The following is a 23,365-nucleotide window of genomic DNA, read 5'->3' on the forward strand; positions in this document are numbered from 1 at the left end:
AAATAGACCTTTTTATACTTGCTTTAAAAGGCAGAGCTGTTTGTTGTGTCACTGTCATTTCACAACTGTTTCTGCTTCGATAAGAGCTTAAAGAATTCCCCTCCGACACTTCTCTTGTAACATGTGGGACATTTTTTTCATTTTTATGATTCCCATTTCGATGTCGGTAAAATCAAAATAAATACATAAAAAATAAATAAAAACACCCAGTGCCACTGTGACACCCCGGGGTGCTGCTCTGCTCGTCACTGATCTCTGAATTAAAGTGTGAAAGGTGCGCGCAGATGATGAGTCACCGGTCCGATCCTCACTGCAAAAAGTGATCAACCCTCATTCTTTTATTCTCTTATTTTTAATGAAAACAAAGCGGAAAAATCCGCAAGCAGTGGTTAATATTTTTTTAATAATTTTTAATGAAATAATTTCGGAGATTTTCTGCAATCATCTGTCACTAAAACAAAGCACCAAGGCAGGATCCGCCACTAGTTTCCAGGAAATAGCAGCATTTGATAAGCTGCAGAGAAGTGGGCTTGACCACCCACCAACCTAAACCCCCCACCCCCTCTGCTCTGATTGATTTGATTACACTTCTTTTTATGAAAGAACATTTTAAAACTCGGACCCGTCTACAATAATTGGATCCGACTTGATATTTCTTGCAGTGTGCAGCGCAGGAATCTCCCCAAACTTCTCAAACTTCAGTGTTTTAGTGACTGTTCCAGAATTCACTCCAATGTTCTGTGTCAGAACGTGTTAACGTTCTAACCTATCTGGAGTGTGTTCCGATTCTATTCAGATCTGGTAATTGAATGCTTCCGGGGACTAAATGCTGCTGCTGCTGCTGTGATCTGTGATGTGTGATCTGTCTCTCAGAGGAGCCGCTGGCGTCACTGTTCCGCTGCAGGAGCTGCACTAATAAAACCTCTTGACAAGTGTGTTAATATGACTTCACAAGTTATGTTATTGAAATGTTTGATAAAAGGGGAGCAAACCTTGCTTGATATTGTTTCAGAAAAGTTCCTTGATGATATTGTCAGCCTCATTTTAAGATGTCACTTGATGAAAAAACATCTTAAAACTGTGGCTTTTTCTATTTCTATTTTTATATCTATATATTATTCTATTAAACATGCACTATCTGCAACCATCTTGGACTCGAACCACTGGCGCACTTTACACTTACTTTACTCTATACATCCTATATACCACTTTATAGACTGCACATATGTACATATTACATGTATTTATTGCACATACTACATTTATTGATTGACGGACTGTACACACTATGTTCACCCATTCACCCTGTATCTTTTATATCTCTATTTATTGTTTTTATAATTTTTGTATACCTTTACCTCTCCTGTGTTTCACTCTGTTTGCTGATGTTTGCTGATGATGTTGCTGCTTTGACACCTGAATTTCCCTACGGGGATTAATAAAGGTTCATCTTATCTTATCTTATCTTATTTGAACAAGCTGGCATTTAACTCATCTCGACTCTTTTTAGAACATTTGTAAAGGAAGAAAGATGTCATGATTGAGTATGTGTATATGGACATTTTGAAGTGCATGCTGTTGTGTTTTTTTCTATTTTATTTGTTTTACTTTGAAATACTCATTGTTGCTTGTAACAAGGCAAAAGTGTCCATCAGCCTGAGGTGAAATGCTGCATGGAGATGATGGTTCTCCAAGGTGCGTAATTACACATCCTTCATGGTGAGCACATTCCAATTAATTTGATTTTTTCCCCTCTTCTTCTGTCAAAGTAGAAACACAACCAGTTAAAGTGTCTTCTCCTTAAGAGAGGATTCGGCTGCACGTTGTTGTGCCTCAATGAACTAAAAAAACTTTAAATTTAAATTTTTCAAAATGAATTCAATCCTTTATAGAGTAGAAATTATTTTATTATTTTTATTTTTAAGCATCTGCTATTAAGGATGAAATAATTAGTATTTTTCTTGTCCATACTAAATTCGAAGTTTCAATAACTTTTTTTGATTTGGGAGTCATTTGTTTGTTGAGTGATCTCAATCAAGGCATCGTCAACTTACTCAGGATGCACTGGAAGAGGAGATGTGTCACTGGCACAGATGTGTCGCAAACTTGGTCTCCTCTCCTGATGTTTAATGTGTGACTACATAATAAACACTAAGTCGTATAGTCTCTTTTCCGACCGAACATGAATTCATTTAAACTTCAATCCTACATGATGCCACTCAAGACACTCTGGTGTGCGTGTTTAAGAAAGAAGCAGCAGCGACATCCTTTAAGGGGTGAGACAGATGGATGACCACAGCAGTGGAGGGAGGAGAGAGAGAGAGAGAGAGAGAGAGGAAGGTATAGAAGAAGTCTGCCCAGTAACAATCGCACAGCCTCGGTCGAGCGCTGAGGAACTATTGGCTATGCAAATAGACACACAGGGGAGGAGGAAACAACTTAGACTGGAAAAAAAAAAAACTTTAAAGAGACATTTCCCCCACTTTTCTCACAAGCATTGCTATATAGGCAACAAGCTTCGGATGGAAATGAACAGCATGAGGACTTTACAGTCCCCAGTCTTACCCCTGATGCACTGAAGTCTCGTTTCATTCAAGGCTCAGGCTTTGAAGTTGACTAAGAATAGGAGGGGGATTAACATATTTACCCATGCAGATTATCTTTGTGACTGTATGTGAGGCTAAATCATTTGGCAGTGGGGTTTTTTAATTATCTGCTCAATGACTTACACTCTTCGTTTCCACCTGCTTGTTTTTTCCATAGGACGTTATTTCAGAAGCCTGAATAAAAATAATAATAAAAAAAAAAAGATTCATAGCAGGAATTGTTAAATTGGTTGATAATATTTGGGCTGAGCAAAAAGCCAATGACTCTCATCTTTTGTGTTATCTTTAACAGAAGATTATGCAAAGAGAGAAAAAAAAAAAAAGTCAACGCTGCTTCACATTTCCTAGAAAGCTATCTCGCTTAAACCGCAAGCAGTTTGTGGCTGCAAAGAAAATTAAATAGTTCGTAAGACCATGTGTGGGTGTGCGTGCGTGCGCGTGTGCAGAGTGAGTGGGTGGGTGGGTGGATACTGTCCTGTGCGCGTGTCCGTGCGCGCGCACGCGCCGCTGTATAAGTTAACATGCAGTGTTTATGGCCACATACATACATGCGTCATATGCTCTGCTGCTGGGGTTCACTGAGTCCATTTGACAAAGCTGGCTGACAAGTTTAAGAAAGAAAGTAACACGAATTAAGTTACTTTTAGGAGTTTTTCTTTCTTTCTTTCTTTCTATAAGCCAAAGTCATATGCAAAATATCCTCACGAGGTGTCACTTGCTGCACTTTAACAAGTTGGTTCCTTCAAGGCTTTTCTTATGCTGAAAATATGCCTAATGCAACACTGAATAAGACATTCAATCATGTTAAGTGACACTGCTATTATTCAGTAATTATCATCACAAGACAGTCACCAAAGAAGTACATCTTTAAAAACAGAGAAAAGCATGTATTTTACCAGAATATGCACCATGTTCTAATTAAACATTCATCAGTCACATACTTTAATATCCCCAAATATTTTTAAAGAATTGCTTTATTTCAGCCAAAAGAAAAACGTCGGTAAATCTGCTTAAAAGTTGAGTTTATATGGATGTATCCTGCACCTTTCACTGCAGTGTTGTGCATCTACTTTTGTGGCAAAGTATATATCAGCTGTATAGATGTTTAAAATGAAAGTTTGCTAAAAAAAAAGTTGTCGTGCACGCCAGGATATAGAAGAAAGAAAGAAAGAAAGAGAGGACAGCAGTGCAGCATGTTGCTTCTGGTCTATACAGACTACAGACAGAGGTAATGAAGTGCAATTGCGTCAGTGCGCATGCAGCAGGGCAGGCTCGAGAATCCGCCTGATCTGGCCAGGCGGATGAAAGTAGAGGCGCACTGTGCTGGAGAGAGAGAGGAAAAAGTTCTCAACAAGAAGGAGAGGCAGGACTACTCTTACCGGAGCCCCTGCAGTCTCACTTTTTATGCCTCTAAAACACTTTCCCTGCCATCTTTTTTTGCATTTTTTCGCTCTGCAAACGCCGCTTTTTAACGCATCCGAGAGAGAAATACTACTTTTTATTTTTTTTTATTTTTGTGACTTTAAGTGAAAGCACCAGCAGCAGCACCATGGAGCTGCTCTGCCTCGAAATGGACACCATCATACGAGCTCGTCCAGATCCGAACCTCCTGTGCGATGACAGAGTCCTGCAGAGCTTGTTGACCATCGAGGAGAGGTTTCTACCACAATATTCCTATTTCAAAGGCGTCCAGAAAGACATCCAGCCGTTTATGAGGAGGATGGTCGCGACTTGGATGTTGGAGGTATATAAAACCGAAACACCGAGTGCTGACAAGTCTTTATTATTTCCGTGCTCGACTTTTAAAGCCTCCTCATTTTCTTTCATTCCTGCTTTTACTGAGCTCTGTTTTGCAATTTCTCTAACAGCAGATGAGACTTATAGGTCTCATTATTCCTTATAATAACCACAAATGTGTCGCTTTCTGTCATTTTCTTCCCATTTTTTAAAGTGCGGTCGCGAAGACCCGTGTTTCATGAAACTTGAAGCTGTGATATCTGTAACACCGGAGCATTTCTTTCATATATATGCCTCACACGTTGTCTGTACGAGCTGCCAGTTGATTATTTAACGTTATTATTTTAGATAGGCTGAATATTTCCATGCACACGTATGCAACTCCTCTCCAATGCAACGCTCTTCTATCGCCATGTTGGTTTTTTAAAGGAGCGCTTGTGCGCTTTTAAGAGCACTTTACTGTGTCTTAAAGGCAATAACAGCGGCTAAAAGCCATCGGCAATGACAGAGGGGGGTCTTTTGTGTCCGATGAATGTATAAATGGTGTGAAAAAGCGTTGTGAATATTGTAGGTATCTGTTTTAAATGTCGGAAGAGACGAGGGCCTTTACAGTTTCTGTCCTTTCTGTCTTCCTCCGACGCATCGCCTCATTCTGGAATTATGTTCCATTTTTGACACTTTGTCACATATTTGTGGTCAACATTCGACTGTAAACATTCTAGAACCTTTCAGCTTTATTTTCATGTAAATATTGTCACTATACGACCCACTGATTATTTTTAATTAATTTTTGAAATATATATATCGGGTCGCCGGTGACGCACATCGGAACAACCTTTCGCTACTTGTCTTTTATTTTGACGTTTTATTCCCATTTATTGCGCACAGATTTGGATCAGAACGGTCGGGTCTGATACAGAAGATCCTCCTCAACATTATGATGCGAAGAAAATCGATCCAGGCAATTTATCTATATTTTTAATTATTTTATGAAAATATGACGAATGAAGAAAAAAAAAAAAGTGTGTTTCCGTGTGCTGCGCTGTCGGGGTGTTTTTTTTTTTGGCTCTGGCTGATTGTGACTTGAATTCATTTCTTTAGTGAATGAACTGCAGGAATGCGACTCTATTGACATGTATGTTGTCTGAGACTCATTTCATTCTTTGTCAAAAAAATAATCTATTTCGAATTAATTTATGATGTCGCAACCGATTATAGGGCTGGGCGCAGATTCTTGGCCTGCACCCAACTATGTGTGTCATTGAATTTATATGTTGCTCTTTATGTGATAACACTTTTGTTTCGTTTTCTCATAAAAGTTTTATATATACATTTCAAGTTGCTGGGAAAAAATAAGTCAGGTCTCTCTGCAGGGCTGGGTTTACTGATTCCTAAATGCTTCACATTGCTGCATTGTCTGCTGTCTCTTTATTCAGGTTTGTGAGGAGCAGAAGTGCGAGGAAGAAGTTTTCCCCTTGGCCATGAACTACTTAGACAGATTTTTAGCCGTGGTACCCACCAAAAAGTGTAACCTGCAGCTGCTGGGAGCAGTGTGCATGTTTCTTGCATCCAAATTGAAAGAGACTCGTCCATTAACCGCAGAGAAGCTTTGCATCTACACAGATAACTCCATCAGACCACAAGAGCTGCTGGTAAGCAACAAGTTGGTTCAACACATTTTCACTTAAATTCACAGTCACAACTCTGAGGATTCATGCTGTCATCATCAGCTGGTTAAAGCCAGACATACATCTTCATGTTCATCTTTTTCTACATCATGTTAAGGGGTTTATTTTACAATTTTAAGGTATTAATTCAATTAATATGTGTTCATTTTAAACAATTCAGCTCAAAAACATCACAGGGTTTGTTCTCATTTCACTGATTCTGTGGTCCAGCCTCCACTTTTGGACTGCGCCGTCATCAAAAGGTGCATGCAAAGCGAAAAGCCTCACAGTGGATTGTCCCACAATGGCTCTCTCTTTACTGTACAGGACCCTCTGGGCTTTACAGTATCCATCCAGTAGTCTGTGCAGTGGTCTCCATCGCCATCTAGTGGCAGATATTTGCACAGAGCAACGAGGTCAACTTGAACTCCAGCCAAAGTTCTGACTCTGTTCCTGTCAGCTAGAGAGGGAGAGACACGGAGACAGTCAAGTTTGCCTTTTACAGTTCAGCCCTCAATCCAAAAATAACCATTGATGCACACATTTGTGATATTATGTCATGCTGCACTATTTTGGATTCTCACACATTTTTCAACGCTGAACTGCAGCTCAGAGTCACGACGATACATAGAACTGGGCGATGCAGGGTAGATTGTGTGTCGTTCGGATTAGAAAAGATGTCTGTGTTGCTATCTTTGTTAAGGCCTCTTCTTTGGCCTGATAATACCAGCTGCCTTCACCAGCGCAAACCAATTAATTAACTCAGTTTCACATCAGATAAGTGTTTCCGCACTGCTCTGCGGTGCTACATAAACATTCCTTAGTAAACAACAGCCAATCCCACCCATGTTGTGAAAGAGGCCACATATTATGATTCAGACGTGGCTGATGGTTGTGGGCCTGCCTCGCCTGCTTGACTCGCCGGGTTGATTGCTGCAGTATATTCAAGTTCCCAAATGAGCTGCTGTTGTTGGGTTTCTGATCATTTTCTTGAATCTGTTTGGGAATATTGTGTCAGATTTAATTCCCCCCCTGTCTTCAGTGAAGCGTGGTCAGCGTATTTTAAAAGTTGTAGGTTTGACAAGTAAACAGAATGTGGAAAAAAAGTGCCGCGCCGTTAGCCGGGCTGGACTCACATAAAACAGTATGTCATGCTGCACTTTACAAGAGAACGTCCTACCTTTATGTTCAGTCTGAAGACAAAGCCTTCAGTCCTTGAACTGGTTTGCCGGGGCCTCTTCTCCTCTCGGTGTTTCTGTATAAGGCAGTATTTTGGCTGACATGCAGATACAGGAAACAGAGATCAGCTGCTCGGGGCATGTGATCGTTTTTTTTTTGTGTTTTTTTTTTGTCCTCGTCTTTGGTAACAATTTCTTGTAAAGAGAACCGCAATGTTACAAAGAAGGTGTGACCAGAGGAAGGCAGTAGCAGAAGGAAGTGGGTGCCCGCCTGCCTGCCACTCTGTCAGCACTGAGCCTGTGTTGCAAGGTTTGTCATAAGCCTTCGCTGTATTTAGGCTCGAATCTTGCTCGCTGGTATTGATGGAATAGGCTTTCGAGAGCAGGAGGCAGCCATGTTGCAAACATTAGAGCGGACGCAATCATCAAACCACTGCTGGGGCCTTATGATTTGCATATGATCAAATAATTGAATCTTTTGAGATAGTAGTTACACATCTTCACACAAGCTGAGGAAGACACCTTCAACCTTTAAGTCAGAGGTGCTTTAATTGTCTCATTTCCTCCCACGTGAGTATGAAACAAAATCCCTGTTTTGTTTTGTTTTTAAAGTCTTTCCTCCTCTATATCCATGTCTCTGGCATGAAGGAGATCAGAAAACATCGCAAGGCTGAAAAATGTCATTTTGATTAGAAAATTGCAGCTGTTAGCAGGGTCAGTGGCAGCCATGTTGAATTGTCTCATGACTGAGTCCATGTGGTCTCTCTCTCTCACTCTCGCTGAAAAGGAAAATGAAGAGCATCCGTGGTCCCGGTCACAAGGCTGCAGTCCGGAACCAAACCACGAAATTTTTTCCCAAATTAGTCACCAACTCTTCCGTTAATCACCTCCTGCTCTAGGAAGTGAAAGTAACAATACACTCTAAGAGAAGAGAACACCACACCTAGTGTCACCCCCACTCACACACACTCATCTAGACTAGCATGTGTCATCACATTTCGCACAAGAGATCCTCATTAAAATGATTTGTGAAGTTGATTTCGGTGAGTCTGATGATACAGAGAAGGTGTTGAGTAATGTGTGATCCAAAGCTGTTCACGTCAAATGCTGCCCAAAGTTTAATTTTTCCTTTAACTATGTTATTAAAGGGGAACACTACCTAAATTAAGAATTCTAATATGTTATTTCCATGGCCTAGGGAAGTTCAGTCAATATTTGTGAACATGAGCTACTCTCTCTCAAAGCCAGAAACCAGAGTAGTAAGTCTCAAACTTGTGATGTCATCAAGTATCAAGTAGAGTTTGGCGATTGGACGAATATATCGTCTATCGGAGATTGAGCGATGGGTACATCGCCAGCTGGTTGTGGTGATGTTTTGGATTTTATTTTGCTAATTTAATAGTCTGCTTCCACGGAACAAGAGCCGCTCAGCCATTGGGTTGTTGGGCTGACGTTCTGGTTGGAAAATATTAAAATTTCGCCCAACTCTAGTATCAAGTCTGGAGCTTCTCCATAGACAATTGATAGGAGACTGATTTTGTTTTCTTTTTTTATACCCAAATGAGTTTTATTCTATTGTAGTGTTCTTGGTTGTATACTCAAGAACATCTCCTTTGGATGCACTCAGTGTCATCTATAAAATCTTTCCGAATTCATTGTATGGAGCAGCTCCAGACTTTATACATGATGACATCACATATTTAAGTTTTAGCACTCTAGTTTTTTAGATTTGGGAGAGAGTTGTTCATGTTAACTGATATTTTTCGCACTGTTTTAGACCATAGGAATAAAATATATGAATTTTGGAAATGGGTGTAGTTCCCCTTTAACATTGGTTAAATTAAGAATAATATGGGCTGAAATGGTGGATTTAGTTAAGGGCTTTAACAGGGGCTTTTAACAATTGGCAGCGAAACACAACATGCAACAAAGAAAGATAATCACATTACCTGTTCCAACACACAATGGGTGTTTTTATCGTTTAAATGATGAATGGAATAAGATAAGATAAAATAATGAAACACTGTTAAACTTTAGAAAATAATGCAGATTTATTGCCGGTGCTGCTCAACAAGAACAGCTTTCCTATCCATTTTCATTCGGCAATCGCACACACACACACACACACACACACACACACACACACACACACACACACACACACAGTAGAACCTCTGGTGGGCCTCTTTAGGAAAGTCCCCAGATGCCAGACAGACAGACGGGGAGGGAGACAGTGTTGTGAGGTCACCTGGGTTGGTGTCGCTGCTGGTGCTTCTCTGTCCCAGGCCCGGCCAAGCAGAGACTAACGTAATAACAATAACGCTTAACCTCCACACATACTAATGTAAGGGGCCTACAGAGGCACACTCACTCACATTAGTGTAACTGGCCGTAAATGCAGTAAAGTGCCGTGTAAACTGCTACACTATGTAAATAGGTGGTTGTACTTTGTGTCACTTAATCTTTCTCAGTCTTTCTCATTTTCGGTATCCCTCTTTGCTCTCTACTCCCTCTCTCTCTCTCTGTCTCTTTCTCTCTCTCTCTCTCCAGGAATGGGAACTGGTGGTGTTGGGGAAATTGAAGTGGAACTTGGCAGCAGTAACGCCAAACGACTTCATTGAGCACATTGTGAGGAGGCTGCCGCTGCCCGAGGATAAGCTGGCACTTATACGCAAACATGTCCAGACCTTCATTGCCCTATGTGCCACAGGTAGGACACGATGGGAGCTTACACATTTAACGTCCTTTATTATTAACGGATGTTTGTCCAAATGAATTGTAATTGCGAAAAAACAATCCAAAAGATGACCGTGCAGACTTCGGCGTCATCTCGATAGCATATCTTTTTCTTTTTGGTGTTCGCGCGTGACACTGATCATGGATAAGCTGCCAAGTCAAACCAAGCGATAATGGCTTGCATCAACATATTTTTTCGTGTTGCAAAATATCTTTATCTGCACATTCTTCTTTCAAAGCCGTCTTCACTCAGTAACATGCGGCAACAGCTCTGTTCAGAGGTGTGCTGTGGGCCAGTCCCGGCCCGCCGTGACTTAAGTGAGATGCATTACCTCCGATGGGAAAGTATTCTGCCGAAGAAAAGCATGTGTCATGGAAGACATTTCAGTGTTCAACTCTTAGGTCTGACGTCCCATCATTTGTCTTCTCCCGGGCTGGTATGTGGTCATGTTTTAGAGGCGTATCAGTGGCTTCCAGAGCATCCAGTAACACTTCAAAGCAGATTGAGCCTTGTTGAGGGGCATTCCCATGTCGCACAGGGTCGAGAAGAGGAATGGACAGGGGTGGAGGCAGGCAGGCCATTGTCTTTCTGCTCTTGAGGTGAATTGTTCTCTCAAGATCAAACATCCAAGCGAGTCGTGGGAGGGACAGGGGAGCCTTTAACATGATCTGAAGAGACGGGGAAGATGCAGGAGGGAACAGGGGAGTCAGGGAAAGCCGGAGGAGTGTATTGTTTTTGCGCTGCCAATTCTAAGGCATGTCATGTTTTCATATCTCTTTCCCCTGCCGCCTTCCTTCCCTCTTTCTCTCCCCCCTAACTTCTCACGCCTCCCCGCCCTACAGCTGGAGGACATGATAGCTTTCCCATGTTGAGATTCTCTATAGGGCAGGTTTCTCCTGTTTGCGTCACCTCCAACTCAACGTTCAAAGCTACAAACACCGCACAGCAGGTTGAGATAGGAAACTAGCACTTTTACTTGTCTTAAACACCCATAAGGATTTATGTTAACATGAATGAGGAAAAATGCACAATTGACCAACAATAAGGCTGTTTGGCACTCCTTTGTTTCTCATTTTCTGGGTGACCCCCTCCACCAACAGCTTCCTTTTCTGCAGGCCTCATACAGGAATGCTAACTACACCCCCTCATGGGAAACAGCTCCTTGTGCTGACATCATTCAGAGGAGTGTGTGTATAGTTAGATGAATAGATACAGGGGAGGTGACAGGTATTTACAACATAAAGTGATGGAATCCCCTGCACCGATTGTGCAATGGTTATGATAGGGAGAGAAAAGTTTGCAGCAAAAGTTCATGCTTGCAAAGTTTGCAAAGAAGAAGAAGAAACGCCTGTTTCCACCCATTCCTTCACTCTCCCCTACTATCTCTTGCTCTCTTCCTCTCCCTGTCTCACCGCTTATTTTGTGCCAGCGGATTAATGTGTGGAATGACAGCGTGTCAGTGATCGAACCTATTCCCAAAGCAACATTGTGAAAGACTCAGCATGCACTTTGTCCTTAATTGCTTCAATGAGGCAGTGGAAATAAATTTACGAGCCTCCTGGAGTTGTCCTCCTGACATTGTGTTTTAGGAGAGAGACTTTCTGGAGATGGCTCTGGATTAGCAACAGGCCGTTTATCTGCGTACGCTCTCCTCAGACTTGTATCCAGGCAAACAGAGAGAGCGAGGGCAAGACGTAGACAGAGGGAGCGCGAGTGAGTCAACATTTTGGTGCATCTGAAGATCTCTGGGAATTCGAAACCCCATTTGTGGAACGTTCCCAGCCGTAAATCTTTGAGGTTATCGGGTGAGAATCCTCCTTGAGACATCACTCTGAGCGGAGCTGAGAAGGTGAAGACACAGCAGAAGGAGGAGATCTCTCAGGAGGATTTACATTTGCAAGACAGTCGACAACGGGTCACCTGTGGCCTTCCTATTTCATACAGTCTCATTCAACCCACCACCCACCACTACTCCCACCGCTGCTGCCCCTACACTGAAAAAGAAAACATGCATAAAAACCACGGTTCTCTGTTTGCAAGGGAACAAGAGAGAGAAGAGGAGAAGTGGAGAATAAGGCCTCTCATTCCTAATGGCTCCTCTCTTTTGATGAAACAGTTCCGTTCGGGCCACTCGGTGGGATTTTGTCAGGTGGCGCAGGCTGGCTCTGTATTAATTAATAACATTGGCTGGTCCATTCAGGACTATGCAAATGGCTCGGGAGCTCAGCTAGAGGCTGGGAGAAAGGAGACAAAAGGCTTGGCCCTTACATTTCATATGCAGAGCCATGCGAGGGTCAGCGCTGCGGGGCCACTTGATAGGAAACACCAGCGTTTCCCTCAGGCAGGCCGCCGGATAATAGCCCAGAAACAAGCTCATTAAGGGAGATTATGAACCTCCATTCCTCCACACAGACACCAAGCACTCCGAGCTTCCTCTTCTATTCTTATTCAATTGAGGTAAAGTGGGAGAATGGACGGGGTGCATGGGGCAGACAGATGCACCCCAACCTGTCTGCTGCGGTTATTGAGCTCCGTCTTCTTGCCATATTGGCAGGGATTATGGTCTATTTTTTTTAATACCGACTCCAATAGCCCTCTCTGTAATGGTATGCATGGAATGGTGACAATAGTCATAGAAGTTGATCAAAAGAAAATTCTGGATCAGGGCCAACAGTGCTGTCCAAAAGAGAGTCAATTGTCCTGGAGGACACAATGAAGATTTTGCTACAAGTTGGGATGTAAATAAGTTAGTACTCGTTCTTTATCTCAGAATAGTATTTGATTACTTTTTTTCCTAGTGTGTGGTGGAAGTGTCTTTGGACTGTGTGAAGTAACTTGATGATTAACTTGTTAGTTTCTCTGAGACAAACGGTGATAATGATTCACTAGCTAACAAACACAAGAGAAGTCAAGCTTTGCCGCATGGGTTCACTTTCCCTCTTGTCACTTTTTACCATCGAGTTAGAACAAAGCTTAGCTTTAAACTTCTAATAAATGTTTATTAATAGAGTGTGCAGAGTACATAAACCCTGCACTTTACATATGCTTTACTCACACAGTTGTACCTGTATTCTAGGGCTGTCAAAGTTAACGCGATAATAACGCGTTAACGCAAATTTGTTTTAACGCCACTAATTGCTTTAACGCATTAACGCAACTTGTGATTTTTAGGTTGTAGCGGGCTCAGTTTTAAAGCTAGAGTGAAGATACTGGCATCATATGAAACTAGAAAATCCATTGGTACCAACCATGTCATATTAGCTTGTTGCGAAGGAGGTTAAATAATGCTCCAAACTTGCATTAAATTTTGGTGAGGCAAAACTGGCATGGCCATTTTCAAAGGGGTCCCTTGACCTCTGACCTCAAGATATGTGAATGAAAATGGTTTCTATAAGTACCCAGGAGTCTACTCTTTACAGACATGCCCACTTTATGATAATCACATGCAGTTTGGGGCAAGTCATAGTCAAGTCAGCACACTGACACACTGCCAGATGTTGTTGCCTGTTGGATTTGAGTTTGCTATGTTATGATTTGAGCATTGAGCATTTAGATTATTAGATTTGTCTGTATCCTACACAGGTCTCCAAGCTGCGTGCTGCCAATTCTGGCTATTTGTCTTTACAGGACAATGTGTAAATTTGTATGCAACAGTGACCAGTCTGATATTCCAAGATGATTCATAAGTCCTCTTTTCATCTTAGCTGGTGAGTCTCACTGGTCCAGAGGCAGGAACGCTCCATGTTGCTTCCTCTCCAAGTGGCTGCTGCACGGAGAATCCCCTCCAGGCTCGGCTCGGCGTTCTAGAGATGAATGATTCATCTCAGATGTGGTCAATGAAATGGTCTTTACTGGTGTTTGTTTACATACAGCCTCCTTCATGTTTGATGACTCAGAACCCTAACAAATTAGCGACCTCCTCCGACAAATTATCGTCTCTCCACACGCTCCACTGATGTGAGGAATCACATCCGGTCCGGCTGCGCCGTCGACACATGGAGCAGGGAGACGCTTCCTGACAGTATGCGCCCAAATATGTGACACGCAGAGTGAATCATCGAGTGGCATGTCCTGAGTCCCCCCTTCCTTCACCTCGCTGGTGTAATCAGCACCACACTGTAAATGCTGTGGCCAGCTGAGTCACACCAGAAACAAAAAGAAAGAGGTTTTTTTTGCTTTGGAAGCTGCAATTATCCCACCAAAAAGGTTTAGAAATCAAAATGTTTTTAAGCTTACATGTTTAGCTTGGAGGTCACGTTAACCACAAAGACTAATATTTGTGATTTGAAGTAAAGTACGCAGCTAGTTTGACCTGAAGGTTTTTGTCATGACATCAGAGTCTTTCTTCCTCCAACTTTTATTTTTCCGGTGAGAGAGTTTGTCCAAATCATGTCAGCTACAGAGATAGACAGAGAGAGAAATCGTTTTTTAAATATTTCACCTTCTGGTCTGATCCAAACCTATATGCTCCTCGTCGCTGACGTTACCCACGCCTCGGGGCTGCAGCTGTGACAGTGGAGATGATGGTGTAAAACTTAAGAGAGCTGTCGAGGGATGCTATAATTAAGGAAGAATTCCGTTTTCTGGCAAATGAGTTGAAATCACAGTTTTGAGCAGGGTGCATGACTCAGACTCTCCCAAGCTTTGTTTTCTGTTTGTCTCCAGAGTGACAGTGTGGAACAAGAGGTAATGGAATATGACAGATATCAGTATCAAGTTATTGTTTCTTAATCAGTGATTTCTTCCCTGGACGAACTCCTCAAGTCCATTTGGGAAGTTGTTTGTTTGCGTGTCTCGAAGAGCCTCACTAGGTGTAGCGTCTGAGTAGCTCTCTACAGACCTTGTTTTGACTACCAGGCTGTGTTGCGTTAGCGGTGAAACATACTGACATGCCAATCCCAAAATGATGTTTGTTTTTGGCCTTAATCAGTCAACAGGCCCTGGGTCCTCGTAATGCTACTCCTTTAATAAACAAGGTCAATAAGCGCTACATGTATAGAATACAAGACTCTGATTTATAGCGCTGGAAAGAGAGGAGAGGGTGAGAAGGAGAGTTTTTTCTTTCTTCTTTTGGCTGTTGTTCAACTTTCCAACTTTTAATTAATTTACAAGTTTAATGTGCATACTGCGCATTGCAGCCACCCAGGAGGAGTGGGCCATGTAGGGCAGCAGACTGTGTGACCAGAGGCCTGAGGATGAAGTTTCAGGGGGTAGGAACACGGAGGAATGGAGATGAGGGGGCGCAGGGAGGAGAAAGGGCCATTGAAGGGGGTGAGAGGCGTGCAGGCCGGGCCAGCCAGCCGCTGCTCACAGGGAGCTTTCCATCGCAGGCGTCCCCACTCAGCTACATACACTGTTTATCCTCAACATGAATATCAATGAGGGCCTCCTAAAATACGGCCATTCTTCCCCCCACATGCAGCAGCCACCAGGCCGGAGTGTCAGCCTGCATCGGCTGCACGCGCGCGTCCTTGTTCTGCTACAGACCTGTCTTGTCTTGAGTGCGAAAAATCAGCTTGCTGCCCACTGTCCGCCACTCAGCTCTCCCACAAACCTACGTCTGTGCTGTGTGTGTGTGTGTGTGTGTGGGTGTGTGTGTGCTGTGTGTGTGTGTGTGTGTGTGTGTGTGTGTGTGTGTGCATCTTAAAGCATGCAGGCATCAGTGCATTGTTTCTTGCCTGTGTCTCTTAGGTGTCTGCCTCCGTGCCTGTCAGTCTGCGCTCACTACACACGTACAGTAAATCCGTGTATGCCTTTGTCCTCTTACCCCTGTATAGAAAGTTGTGCTCTTACAGCAGTGATGTAATGCTGAGGGGCTTTGTGTGCTCTTTCCTCTTGGCTCGAGGTAGCCTTTAATAAATCGCCCCTTGGCAGAGGCCCAGCGGCTAACACAGGGGTGTATAATAAGTTCATTTATTTGTCAACACTGAGCCCACAAGATGAGAAAGCGCCTGGCTGTGCATGTTAAAAAGGCAGTGAGGGGCTGCCTTTACAGCTATCAAAGGGCCTACCTCTTTGATTCCAGATTTAAAAAAAAAAAAAAAAAAAGAAGGAAGAAAAATCTCCTTCATGGCCATCGCACGCAGTTTGCTTTGCAATTGAATATGGCAATATGTTAATGTGCAGGCTGTTTCTCTGCCCCCACTGCCCACTCCTCTAGTCCATAGGTGGCCAAGGAACAGAGGAATACTTGTGGGGGGGGGTGGATGGGAGGCAGGAGGTGAGGGTCGCTGGAGGGCGACTCTTTTCTTCTTCCAAAACCTCACAAGAGTCTGGACACAGACTTAAGAGTGATGTGCATCGGAGTTGCCCCCCCCCCCCACCCCTCCAGCCTCCCACCAAGCCCACCACCTTCCCTTCTTTTCTCCCTGTTGCCTTGTCGCCATTCCGTCCGTCCCTCCTTCTTCATCTTCCTCCCCCCGTCGACCCCATGTGCCCCCCCCAAACCCAGTCCAGCCACACTCTTTGTCCAGCCTGTCTCTCTGAATTGGTATCAGCAGAGAGGGGACGGATGCTGTGTCTCTCAATTGGGTGAAATGAGGTGATGACTCTGGACAATGGAGTCACACTCTTCTGCCTTCCCTCTCGCGGGCCCGCCACTCTATTAATATGCTAAAAGATAGGAGGGCCGCCAATGCAAACCGCTGCCTGTTGTAGCAACAAAGACTGGGGCATGTGTGCCATTCACTGGCCCCATCTAAGCAGGCCATGTGTTGTCCAAAAAGAAAGGTAGAAGTTGAGCAAGACATAAAGAGAGAATAGAGAAAGGAGTGTGTGTGTGTGTGTGTGTTGTATGTATGTGTGTGTGTGTGTGTGTGTGTGGGGAGAAAAACTCTCTCTCCCTGTCTGTCTCCCTTGCTCTCCCTCTCTCTCCTCCCTCTCTCTCTCTCTCTCTCTCTCTCTCTCTCTCTCTCTCTCTCCCTGTATGCCAGTTGCCTTGCCTTTTCGGGCTTCTGGCCCGTTCACAAGCTGTCTCATTTGCATTATGAATGACAGTGAGGGGAGCTAACAAGGTTATTGGTCTTTGAGACGCACGCCTGTGACCACACGTGGAAAAAGGACCTACAGCAGTGAGCATTGGCAGAGGCACTGAGCCTCTTTATTCCTCCCTTTCCAAGCGCTATGGGGCTTTTTTCAGCGAGCACACGATTTACTCAGGAGATGGAAGAAAAGGGGCCGGGCTGGGGAAAGGGGGACCAGGGTGGGGAGCGGGGTGAGGGTGGTTGCTTTTCAGCTCCTTTACAAGCCAAGTGAACCCTCATTATCCAGGCCCCTGGTCATTAGTGAGCGCTGCGTTCAGACCCGCTGCAATAGAAGGATTATTTATTAGCTGACTGCTAGATTACCAAATCATATTGTCTCTTGGAGGGACGTATCTGTACCCTTTCTGTGGAGCGTATGAATTGAAAAGTGCAATTTAGAAACTGCACCAGGTGAATAAAGAATCCAGTGTAAATAAAGTGTTTTGCTGAAGCTATAGATCTTAGCTCTTTGCTTAACGTAACAATAAATACTTCTTCGTATCACTTACAAGCTAATAGCACTGGAGACATTTGACTCAATTAGTGTTTCTTCCTCTTAACAGATTTCAGATTCGCCATGTACCCTCCCTCCATGATTGCCACAGGAAGTGTGGGGGCAGCGATCTGCGGCCTACAGCTGGATTCAGCTGACCAGTCACAGTGGGGTGACAGTCTGACAGACCTGCTGGCCAAAATCACAAACACAGAAGTGGTGAGTTTATTTTATACTCCTCTGTCACATCCAGAACACTCATTGCAGCTTGGTTGGACTAAACATATATATATATATATATATATCGGGGGGTGGGGAGGTTTCCCAAAACAAGAACTGAGTTAGTCAGGGTTTAGTTAAGAGCTCTATACTTGTGTCTGTTTGGGGGGGATGTTTCTGAATAATATTTGAATGAGGAAGAGTTAATGTTAGCATCTCTGCCGACATCAGTTAGGGATTCACTGGTAGTCATCTAAGTACAATTATTACAGTAACTCCATGATTCAAAGCTGAATCCAGCTGCTGCTGACGTTGGAAGCTTTTCATCTCTTCGGTCAGCTTACATCTCCAGGGAAATGCCACAATTATAACTCATCTTATTTCCAGTGAAACACAGTTTTACAATCTGTGACTGTTAATGCAAACAAGCAGGTTGTGCCAATATTTGTCATGAGAAGAAAAACATCAAAATGACCATCAAACTAAGACCAAAAATGTCTTCATTAAAAGAAATCCTGAACTGCATTAGTTTATAAGCAATCTTTTCTGGCAAACACTTGACTGGACTTAGACGTGGTAGCATGTGGCAGGTTTCTTTTCCTCTCCATCAGTCCCGTCAGGGCCCCCTCATATAAAGAATCCTCTAAATCGAGCCAGGTTGAGAGCATATACAGTGTGCTCTGTCACTGACAGGAATGCTGGCCAGGCCGTTGTGTGGCTGTCTGGGTACAGTGAATGTTGCGGTGGTGGGTGAGTTGAGTCCAAACACAGGCAGGGCCTCGACTGACTCTGAGATGCCTGGCTTTCATCACGCAGAGGGCTTCGGCTCGCTATAGCTTACTGTAAGGGTTGAGTAGGTGGGCAAAGCTACGGCGGGTAAGGACAGGGAGACTGGAAGGTGATAAGTTAAGTTCTTCTTTATTAGTCTCTTTGGGGAAAGGAGTCTTCTCTCTATTCAGGAGCAGTGGGCTGCCACAGCGCAGTGCCTAGGGACCAGCTCCAGGTCTGAGGCCACCGCCTTGGCAGGAGTACTCCTAATACCAAACATGATGAAAAGGGCTTTTAGTCCGTTATTATTTAAACATGAACATTTTGAGTTCATGTGTGCTCACTGCGCAGGGAGCAGATCAAAGGGCGTGACACGGATCCCAAGCCTCAAGCCCTGGTATGTTAAATTCAGTCCCAAAAGGAGGCAAAGTAGGAGGAGGAGGTGGAAGAAAGCTGTTGAAGTGTGAAAAGGACACTGGGGTGGGGGGGTTGTCGTGCCTCCCTCGCGACAATCGGCCCTCTCTCGTCTCCTCCTATGGTCCATAATGCAGCGCTGCTGGAAAGCATGGCTCCCTCTGGTGCGAGCTGTGTGAAGTCTCGCTCAGCAGCTGAGGAAAAACAAATAGCTGACCTCAGCAGCACAGGGCCTCAGTGTGTTTAGGCTGCGAGGTCTTAGACTTGAGGGAATTAAGTCGCTCTGTGTCTCTGTGATCAACTCCTCACATTCCTGGATTCAGACAAGCCATGGCTCGCAGTAAACACAGGAGGCAAAGCAGAGGGCACCCTTCCTAATTCAACATATATGAGAGGCTTTAGTGTAAACTGCTATGAAGCCAGCCAAAACTAAACGCGGAGTATATTTTGGTTTATAAAGTTACTTAAGAACTTGCATCTGACATGTGCACCACGTGTTATAAAACGTTAAAAAAAACACAGCCTAATGACAGATGCCCAGAAGTAGTTGTCAGCATTAATAAGTGGCCTCAGTGCTATTTACACTGTTTGTCACTGATTGAGCTTTCACACACAAAAAAGAGGAAATGGTGATCATTGACCGTGTCGTTTTAACACTTACCCTACCTTCTTTTCCCAAAAGCTGAACCACTTAATACGTCAATTCAATACCCAAGGGTCACCTCAACCTCAATTTCGACTCCAGTCATCAGGGAGGTGGTAGGAACCTGAGTTTAAATGTGTACACATACTGTATTTGGTTTTGGCAGGCAGTGTAGAGGCTGTGCAAGATGGTAGAGCGGCGTCTCGTAGCCAGCGGGCCAAAGAGCCAGGCAAAATATGAAGGCAAAGCAAAGTTTCGCCAACCTCTGCGGCTGCTGCTGCCAACAGCATCATGGCTAACGCCACCCCCCTGGCACCCCGCTGGCATCTGTGGTATCCAGAAGCTGTGGTTTTCCAGTGGAAATGTGATAGGGCCAAGTCACCATCTTGGGCCGCTGGAAGGGGCTTCCCGTTAGGGACAGCAGACGGGGTTGTGTGCCCGAGAGCCAAGTCATAATGTACAGAGAGAACATATGAAGTTTGTGAGAATGTGTTGAGTTTTAAGTGGGAGGCTGATCAGTTGTGACTCCCTTAAACTGCACAAGTCATCTGTAGTGGCTGCAACCCGGTCTCACGGGAAGGCGTACAAATACCACGACATTACACTGACATTCTGCGTGTCACGAGTACGCATTTTAGCCTTTTTGCGTGTCATTTGTACGCATGGTTGGGCTTAAAACAAGTAAACAAAGTAAGACGCGTACGGAAACAACATGACACAACTATGAAAAACACGTCAAACGTCAATAAAAAAACATGAGACGATTGTCACGTGACAAATATCACTAAGGTAACTTACTGGTTAAAAATCCGGTGTTTGTTGGGCCCATCCACCTCTCCACCCTCCATAAGTGGTCTTTCTTGCTTTTTATACTACATCACTTACTCTTACTGTAGCATTTATACGGGGATGCGTTTACATTGCAGTCAGTACAGGATACATGGTGTACAAATAACCCGCGGAAATCAAGAAAGGCGTACTTATGCACGCTAAACACCTTGAGCATTATTATGGCATTTGTACGCCTCTTCGTGCAAACGGGCTGGTAGTGATAGTAAGATATATACGCTACAACACAACATTAAGACTAATAGTTAGTACATGAAGGCCAAGTATGTAGAGCTTCCCTTTATTCTTGAATGATAAAACAGGAATTAGAGTTTAGAGAAGTGATATTTTGTTGTTTGAGTCAATATCTCTCAGTCTCTCATTCATCTTTTTTTTAGTCGGGGTCACACAACAAGACACTGGAAACACATTTTCCCATTTCTCCCTCTCTTCCTGTTTTCGTTCCTCTTTTTTTAATCATTCTGGTTTCCATTGTGGCCTAAATATCACTGAGATGGTCTCACACAAGTTGCACGATGGATGGATGTGAAATTGAAATGTGATGTTTCTGGGGGAGGGATGAAACAGCAGCCAGAATGCTTGCAACAAAGATGCATTTATTAAGAAAGATTATCTCTATTAACACAGCCTGTGGCGTCACCGCTTGTGGTGTTTCGGCATGCAGGCTAAAGGAAGAGAGAGGTCACATTTTCTATTGTAACTTGTGGAAATTCAAGTCATGCGGTGACTCCTTATTTCCAGTGTCGGCCTCCGGATATTTTGTTTTAGGATTCCCTGAGATACGTAGTGTGTGTCTGCCTGTGTGTTTGTTTCAGCTGTCTGACCACCAAGTCCTCCCAGAGTAGCTAACACTGTCTTGTGTGGTACAGTCAGCAGTTAAAACACATTCCACGGCTTCACACATTTCTTCCTTTTGGTTTTCTCTGTCTGCACGACTTCCCCCCTACCGCCGGTGTCACAAAGGCCGCCCATGGATAATGCGCATGCCTTGATTTGTCAGAAAGACAGATTGTTGCAGTGTGATGTATGTTTGAGGTGGGGCAGATGGAGGCCGTAACGACAAGGGAGGATCTGAGGTGGTTATGTGTTTTCCGGGTTGAGGCTACCAAATAAGATGCTTCAGTTTAGCGCTACCTCCCATGGCCAACTTATTCGTTGCTGTTGGCCCCCTCGGTATCCAAGTACCTAGAGCTTCTCTGAAAACAGTATTGGTGTTTCCAGTAGTCACACATTGAAGTCATTAAAGTTTCTCGAATGAAGCCCATGGGGCTTGGCATGGGATTCGAACTGCCGCTCTAAAGAGCAGCAGAGACGGGGGGGAGAATGTCTTTTAAGAAGTGAAGGCGTGCATTCTTGCGGTAAGACACAGGCAGTTCCTTTACATGTTCTTCACTTTACTTAATTTTCTCACAGGAATTGAGATTTTATGACCAATGGGGTACATGTTGCTGGGAGGATTTTGGTAGCCCATGTTAGCGGCCGACCTCTGGAGGAAATTAAGGGACAGACGCTGGTCGGGTTTCCTCCACGTCAGACCCATTGCTGGGGAAAACGCTCCCCCAGAGGCGCCCTGCCCAGATCAGTCCGACCTCCTCAACATCAAATCATTTTTCGTGGATTGTGACCCAAAAAACTCTCTGAGGCTAATCATCGGTATGTTGGAGCACTCAAAATAAAAGAGACGTCAAGACAGGAATTACTTCATGCCGACTTCAGATATCAGCAAAATCCCTCCAGGCAGAGTACTTTTGTCAGTGGTCGTGTAATGCCATAGATTTCTTAGTCTTCTTTTAAATAGATTACACTCGTAAAGAAATCCTCCATAACATTGTCAACATGTACAGAATTGCAACAAATCACCAATCCCGAAAGTTGGGTTAGAAATCAAAAACCTGTGTAGTTTCCCTTCGACAACACGGTACAAGTCTCACCCTGTAACATGCTGTCTGACCTTTGACACCGTGACCTCTTGCCGCTCACCCGTGTGCAGCTCCCGAAGAGCAATTCTGATGTGAGAGAGGCCTCAGTTCTCATTTCATCAAGGCCCAGCGGCACCAGAAGCTGTAACACAGGCTCAAACTGTGGCCCATCAGGTTTTAATTAGCTGTAAATTTCTAAAGAATGTTTCCCCGCTCCACAAGCGGTACACTTTCACCCATCCCTCCGGCCATGGGGCGCTCTCAGTCATGTTTCCCACAGACGCCTGGTGCTTTAAGGCAGGGGGTTGTGCATGTGTGTGCGTGTGCAGAGCTGCAAGCAAGCAACTCAGATTCAGTTCTAGTGTTTCGCCACCAGAGAGCAGTGTTAGCGCTCTATCAGCTCTTTCAGACAGGAACTTTCATATTAGTTTGCTCTGTTGCTGCAGCAGTCTGCTCTTTCTGAATATCTTTTGTCGTCGCAGATCCTCACTCAAAAACAGTTTGACCTCTCTCTGACGCTCTTGCTAACAACCCATTTAGCACCGCTCTCCCCTTTACCCTCCCTCCAGTCTCCCCCTTCCCGATGAGTTGCTCTCTCTTCATGCGCTGCGCTGTCCCCTCCGTCAACCCTCCATCAGGGAAGGATATGAGGGCTCAGCGCTGTTGAGAGGCTCCTCTCCCAGGTGGATTCTCAGATTGCCGCCGCGGCCTTTGATGGTGAAAGGCGAGCCGGCCAGGTCTCAGATGGATCCCCTGCAGGCAGGCAGGCACACAGACTGGCTCTCATTAAAAAAGCACCACCTTTGTGTTCCCACAGGAGGTGGATGTAATTAACATAGCTTTAGTACTACCTGTGTTTTCAGCTGCCGTTGTCAAGGCTACTTCTGTTTTGGGTTTTGTGTGTGTTTGGGAATGGCGGAGGTGGTGGGTTGGATGGCGAAGGCAGTGGTGTACATGCACGGGCGTGCGTGTGTTAAAGCACATGTGTGTCCGTGCACACGAGCACTATAGGGGTGTTCGGTACACAACCCTGGTGGGCTGATGTAATGCTTGGGTCTGGTCCTTGTCTGTGCTCAGCCTTGGCAGTAGCTGGAGCAGCTAGAAAGTCGGTGG

The 23,365-nt window shown here is 44.3% G+C and overlaps 1 protein-coding gene across 2 annotated transcripts in view; it reads left to right on the forward strand.

Moving 5' to 3' along the window:
- LOC141765712 (G1/S-specific cyclin-D2-like) overlaps nt 1–23,365 on the forward strand; it is a 184,646-nt gene that overhangs the window by 155,962 nt on the left and 5,319 nt on the right. The window contains exons 1-4 of one of the 2 annotated variants that reach the window (XM_074631906.1): nt 3,832–4,350; nt 5,780–5,995; nt 9,739–9,898; nt 17,511–17,659. In XM_074631906.1, coding sequence (XP_074488007.1) covers nt 4,156–4,350; nt 5,780–5,995; nt 9,739–9,898; nt 17,511–17,659 — 720 coding nt within the window. In that variant the 5' untranslated portion in view covers nt 3,832–4,155. Of the gene's footprint in view, nt 1–3,831; nt 4,351–5,779; nt 5,996–9,738; nt 9,899–17,510; nt 17,660–23,365 lie in introns of those variants that run through there. The other variant, XM_074631907.1, reaches the window with a different exon arrangement.

The sequence above is a fragment of the Sebastes fasciatus genome, chromosome 4 (genome assembly GCF_043250625.1).
Source record: "Sebastes fasciatus isolate fSebFas1 chromosome 4, fSebFas1.pri, whole genome shotgun sequence".
Classification (NCBI taxonomy): Eukaryota; Metazoa; Chordata; class Actinopteri; order Perciformes; family Sebastidae; genus Sebastes; species Sebastes fasciatus.